This window comes from Salmo salar, unplaced genomic scaffold, assembly GCF_965601325.2.
Source record: "Salmo salar unplaced genomic scaffold, fSalSal1 ptg000721l, whole genome shotgun sequence".
In the NCBI taxonomy this organism is placed as follows: Eukaryota; Metazoa; Chordata; class Actinopteri; order Salmoniformes; family Salmonidae; genus Salmo; species Salmo salar.
Genome location: NW_027675475.1, coordinates 362,501 through 368,720, shown reverse-complemented (window position 1 = coordinate 368,720; position 6,220 = coordinate 362,501). Strand labels below are relative to the sequence as shown.

Here is a 6,220-nt window from a genome sequence, read left to right as displayed (position 1 = left end):
ACTTCATATGTATATACTGTATTCTAGTCCTGGTTCATCCTATATAACTACTGCTGTCCACTTCATATGTATATACTGTATTCTAGTCATGGTTCATCCTATATAACTACTGCTGTCCACTTCATATGAATATACTGTATTCTAGTCCTGGTTCATCCTATATAACTACTGCTGTCCACTTCATATGTATATACTGTATTCTAGTCATGGTTCATCCTATATAACTACTACTGTCCACTTCATATGAATATACTGTATTCCAGTCCTGGTTCATCCTATATAACTACTGCTGTCCACTTCATATGTATATACTGTATTCTAGTCCTGGTTCATCCTATATAACTACTACTGTCCACTTCATATGTATATACTGTATTCTAGTCATGGTTCATCCTATATAACTACTGCTGTCCACTTCATATGTATATACTGTATTCTAGTCCTGGTTCATCCTATATAACTACTGCTGTCTACTTCATATGTATATACTGTATTCTAGTCCTGGTTCATCCTATATAACTACTGCTGTCCACTTCATATGTATATACTGTATTCTAGTCCTGGTTCATCCTATATAACTACTGCTGTCCACTTCATATGAATATACTGTATTCTAGTCCTGGTTCATCCTATATAACTACTGCTGTCCACTTCATATGTATATACTGTATTCCAGTCCTGGTTCATCCTATATAACTACTGCTGTCTACTTCATATGTATATACTGTATTCTAGTCCTGGTTCATCCTATATAACTACTGCTGTCCACTTAATATGTATATACTGTATTCTAGTCCTGGTTCATCCTATATAACTACTACTGTACATCTACTATTCTTCAGATATACTACAGATGTACTCCAAATTGTCTATGCATCACATCACAGTATACAGTGTATATATGTATATATATATATATATCATTGCTTGTCCTAATATTTTCATTGACTTCTGCCCTCTGTGAGCTGGGAACACAAGCATTGTTAGATATTACTGCACTGTCGGAGCTGGGAACACAAGCATTGTTAGATATTACTGCACTGTTGGAGCCAGGAACACAAGCATTGTTAGATATTACTGCACTGTTGGAGCTGGGAACACAAGCATTGTTAGATATTACTGCACTGTTGGAGCTGGGAACACAAGCATTGTTAGATATTACTGCACTGTTGGAACCAGGAACACAAGCATTGTTAGATATTACTGCACTGTTGGAGCTGGGAACACAAGCATTTCACTTCACCCACAATAACAACTGATAAATATGTGTATGTAACCAATAAAATAAAATGTGATTGTATTGTTGAAAGTGTTAGATAATTCTCAATCCGTGTTGTGTCTTGTCTAAGAACAGCCCTTAGCCGTGGTTCTGTATAATAACCATATATCACACCTCCTCAGGACTTATTGATTTATAAGGCATTATAAAGGTGATTAAAATAATGATACATACGTACTTCATAGAAAACTGTTACCCTTCATATATTCTAACAACTCACATTTTAAGATTCATTATGTCATGTGTTCCATGTTAAAGGCTCTAACATTGGAACAAAACTATTTGTCTCCCTCTTGATGTTGCATGCAGTTCCTCTCTCTCTTCCTGCATTCCTCTAACCCCTCCCTCCCTCTAACCCCACCCCTCTGGCAGAACCAGGAAATCCCTCCCCCTCCCACAAACTCTCTTCTGAGGAAACGAAACTGATCTGAGTCTCTGTGTCGTCTGTCTGTGTGAGAGTGAACAACCGTCCAAATGGCTCAACAGGGAGTTCTGCTGGACCAGGACCAGTTCTGTTGTTCTGTCTGTCTGGATCTACTGAAGGAACCAGTCGCCATCCCCTGTGGACACAGTTACTGTAGGAGCTGTATTGAGGGCTGCTGGGATCAGGATGTTCTGAAAGGGGTCTATAGCTGTCCTCAGTGCAGAGAGACCTTCACTCCAAGGCCTAATCTGAGGAAAAATAACATGTTGGCTGAGCTGGTGGAGAAACTGAAGAAGACAGGACTCCAGGCTGCTCCCCCTCCTGCTCTGTGCTATGCTGGACCTAGAGATGTGGCGTGTGATTTCTGCACTGGGACCAGAAAGCAGAAAGCCCTCATGTCCTGTCTGGTGTGTCTGGCCTCTTACTGTGAGACTCACCTCCAATCTCACTACGAATCTCCTGCTTTGAAGAGGCACAAGCTGGTCAAAGCCACCGCACAACTACAGGAGAAGATCTGCTCTCATCATGACAAACTGCTGGAGGTTTACTGTCGTACCGATCAGCAGTGTATCTGTCTGATGTGTACAATGGATGAACATAAAGGCCATGATACAGTGTCAGCTGCAGCAGAGAGGACTGAGAAACAGGTAAGACCAGAACAACTTGTTGGTGACTGTCTGATAAACAAAGAATTAAAGATACAGTAGGAACTAAGGCTGTTTGAATATGAGATCATTCAAATGAAATGGATCCTCAGCAGAACAAATATGAACACAAACCTTGAGTATATAGATATGTCAACCCAGATTCTCCAGATGTATCACCATTTTATAATGTCAAACACTATTATCATTCTGAATGCCCTTTTATGAGTCCAAAGTTCAGTCTCAACCTGTTGATACATGTAGTCCTACCATAAAAACTATAATCATTCACATAGCAACAAATAAATATCATTTAGTAAATGGACCATCCATTTTTTTAGACCTTCCTCTCTATGGGCCCTATGTCACATTACTATACTATTGATCTACTGGACTAATAAAGCTTGATAGCTCATTGAAGAGTGATTCTCCACAGAGGCAGCTGGGGATGAGTCAGCAGAAGGTCCAGCAGAGATTCCAGGAGAGAGAGAAGGAGCTGAAGGAGCTCCAACAGGCTGTGGAGTCTCTCAAGGTGAGTATTGTTGACCAGAGGAGACACACCATTTCACCTGTCTCCTCCAGTCAGAGAGAGAGAGAGAGAGAGAAGTAGAGGGGCCCCTATCCAATCCCACTGACCCCACTGTTGGGAACAGGTTGTCACTGCTGAGGCAGTGAAGAAAGTAGAGGAGGATGGGTCAAGGCTGAGGGATCCTGAGAGGATCCCTGTGAGTAGTAGATCTGTGACAGCACAGAGGGATGGGCCAACCAGTGATATATGCTTCAGTAAGGTTGGCTTCTTAGTGTTCATAGCAAATGGTTATCAACTGTACCGCAGAAATGGAATGTAAATCACAGGAAAAAAATATGTTTTGGTGGCAGCTGCAGAGAAGTATTTGGTCATACTAGATTTGACTTCAGAAGAGTTCCAGGGTGTGTTGGGTGGTGGTGTCCTGTCCTCCCAGGTCGTTGGCCTGGTGCAGGAGCAGATAGGGTCAAAGTAGTGGAATGGGGTAGTGGGTTTTAATGAGTGTAGGGTTAGTTGGCCTGGTGTAGGAGCAGATAGGGTCAAAGTAGTGGAATGGGGTAGTGGTTTTTAATGAGTGTAGGGTTAGTTGGCCTGGTGCAGGAGCAGATAGGGTCAAAGTAGTGGAATGGGGTAGTGGGTTTTAATGAGTGTAGGTTTAGTTGGCCTGGTGCAGGAGCAGATAGGGTCAAAGTAGTGGAATGGGGTAGTGGGGTTTTAATGAGTGTAGGGTTAGTTGGCCTGGTGCAGGAGCAGATAGGGTCAAAGTAGTGGAATGGGGTAGTGGGTTTGAATGAGTGTAGGGTTAGTTGGCCTGGTGCAGGAGCAGATAGGGTCAAAGTAGTGGAATGGGGTAGTGGGTTTTAATGAGTGTAGGGTTAGTTGGCCTGGTGCAGGAGCAGATAGGGTCAAAGTAGTGGAATGGGGGTAGTGGGTTTTAATGAGTGTAGGGTTAGTTGGCCTGGTGCAGGAGCAGATAGGGTCAAAGTATTGGAATGGGGGTAGTGGGTTTTAATGAGTGTAGGGTTAGTTGGCCTGGTGCAGGAGCAGATAGGGTCAAAGTAGTGGAATGGGGGTAGTGGGTTTTAATGAGTGTAGGGTTAGTTGGCCTGATGTTGTCATTAGCTTATTGGGTTGAAAGGCTGTGAGGTTGAGCATCCCACTGCTACTGTTCTAGATGACTGTTGGGAATATACTAGTAGACAAGGCAGTGGTTTTGGTTGGACAGTTGGAAAGCTTGCTGATGAGAGTAGTTTCAGGGAGTTGGAGGTTGGCCCTTTCTGTGGTGATAGGGGATGTTCCTCCATGGTTACTCCCAGATCCTGTTGTTGATCTAACCTTGGTAGACAAAAGGAAAAGATTGGGTCAGAAGTCAGTGATAAAGGGAAACTGGTTGACAATTACATTGGTAGAAGTTGTTATGCTTTTTTACCTCTTTTCACAGATGGATCCAAGGGCCCAGATAGTGGGCCCACAGGAGCAGGTGTTTACCTTCCTGAATGTGATGTGCAGATATGTAGAAGACTAACAGATGAACTGTCAGTGTACTCAGTTGAACTGTTGGTGATAATAGTTGTCCTCCAGTGGGTGGAGGACGTACAGCCTGTTAGAGTTATAGTATCCTCAGATTCTCTGTCTGTATTGAATAGTTTATCATCTGGTAAATCTATTAGGAGTGACCTACTATTGGAGGTATTAATGTTATTATGGAGAAATGAGAGAATGGGTCTAGTAGTGAGATTCTGCTGGGTCCCAGCACATTCAGGTGTGGAATGGAATGAAATTGTAGACTAGTTAGCTAAAATAACTTTAAAACAAGATATAATATATATTAATGTTCCACTGGGTACAGGTGAGGACAAATGTGAGATCAGAGACATTTGGGGGGGTTGGAAGGGATTTGGGGGATGGGGGAGGGTCTATTAGAAGTTAGTAGGGATCTTTTTTATTTTCTCAGAAGTACTGAGTTAGGTAGGAGGATTTAGAAATGGTGTAAACCGTGATTGAACACACTCCAGCACAGTAGGAGGCGCCATGCTCCTTTAACGTTGGTTTGAGGACCGCCATTATACCATAGAAGAAGAAGAAGTTGGTAACGTGAGGTTTTGTCGTTCGTGAAGAGTGCAGCTATTCTTTTGCCTATTTTCCACATGTATTTTGTCATGGTGGGAGGGTTTGTTTATTGGTTTCCGCTGTTTATCGGTTAGAGTTGAGGAGGGAGTAGGGTAGTTTGATGTCCTCAACCGAGTGGAGAAGAAACGCTGTCTCTTCAGGTGCGTTGTGGAGAATGGTGTGGAGGAATTATTGATCCTGGTCGGTGAACAGGTGGGAGAGGAACATATACACTCTGTATCCAGAATGAACAAGGCGGTGGTTGTGGTAATGTAAAAGGTGAGTCTTGTTACCCGGCTAGTTACCAGTATGATTTATGTGAGGGGTGTGTTGGTGCTGATTTCGACAAGAGTAGTGGTGTCTAATCTGCCTCCGTTTATTACCACTGAACAGATCCGTAAAGAGTTGGTTCGTTTTGCTAAATGTGGAAGTGTTTTTCTGAACGAAATTCAAGGTTAAACAGGGGAGGGGTGGTACACAGGGTTTGTTAGCACACAGGAGCCCAGTGATATAATATTATATATATATAATATTACTATATGTCCCAGCTGTTTGCTGTGGTTTTGAAGTAATTCTCTTCCAGCCCGTGTTAACCTTGTAGGTTTACCTCAGGTAACTTATTAACTATCCTTGTAGGTTTACCTCAGGTAACTTATTATTAACTATCCTTGTAGGTTTACCTCAGGTAACTTATTATTAACCATCCTTGTAGGTTAACCTCAGGTAACTTATTATTAACTATCCTTGTAGGTTTACCTCAGGTAACTTATTATTAACTATCCTTGTAGGTTTACCTCAGGTAACTTATTATTAACTAACCTTGTAGGTTTACCTCAGGTAACTTATTATTAACAATCCTTGTAGGTTTACCTCAGGTAACTTATTATTAACTAACCTTGTAGGTTTACCTCAGGTAACTTATTATTAACTCTCCTTGTAGGTTTACCTCAGGTAACTTATTATCAACTATCCTTGTAGGTTTACCTCAGGTAACTTATTATTAACTAACCTTGTAGGTTTACATCAGGTAACTTACTATTAACTAGGTTACAGCTACTTGGTGAGGAAGCTCACTGTTCACCTGGTTATAGTGACCTACAGGGATGGTTGGCGCAAAGCCTTCAAACGTTAAACATGTTCTGGTCATGGTTAACTGTATATATATTTTTTTTATATATAAAAAGGTGTAAATTCTCAAGAAATCGCATGTCCCTGTCCTCTTTTTCAAGATGTGGCCG

At 41.8% G+C, this 6,220-nt stretch overlaps 1 protein-coding gene across 1 annotated transcript in view; it reads left to right on the top strand.

Moving 5' to 3' along the window:
- Positions 1-1,703: 1,703 nt before the first annotated feature.
- LOC145877217 (tripartite motif-containing protein 16-like) overlaps positions 1,704-6,220 on the top strand; it is a 13,395-nt gene continuing 8,878 nt past the window's right edge. The window contains exons 1-2 of the mRNA XM_082972515.1: positions 1,704-2,350; positions 2,784-2,879. Coding sequence (XP_082828641.1) covers positions 1,754-2,350; positions 2,784-2,879 — 693 coding nt within the window. The 5' untranslated portion in view covers positions 1,704-1,753. The remainder of the gene's footprint in view (positions 2,351-2,783; positions 2,880-6,220) is intronic.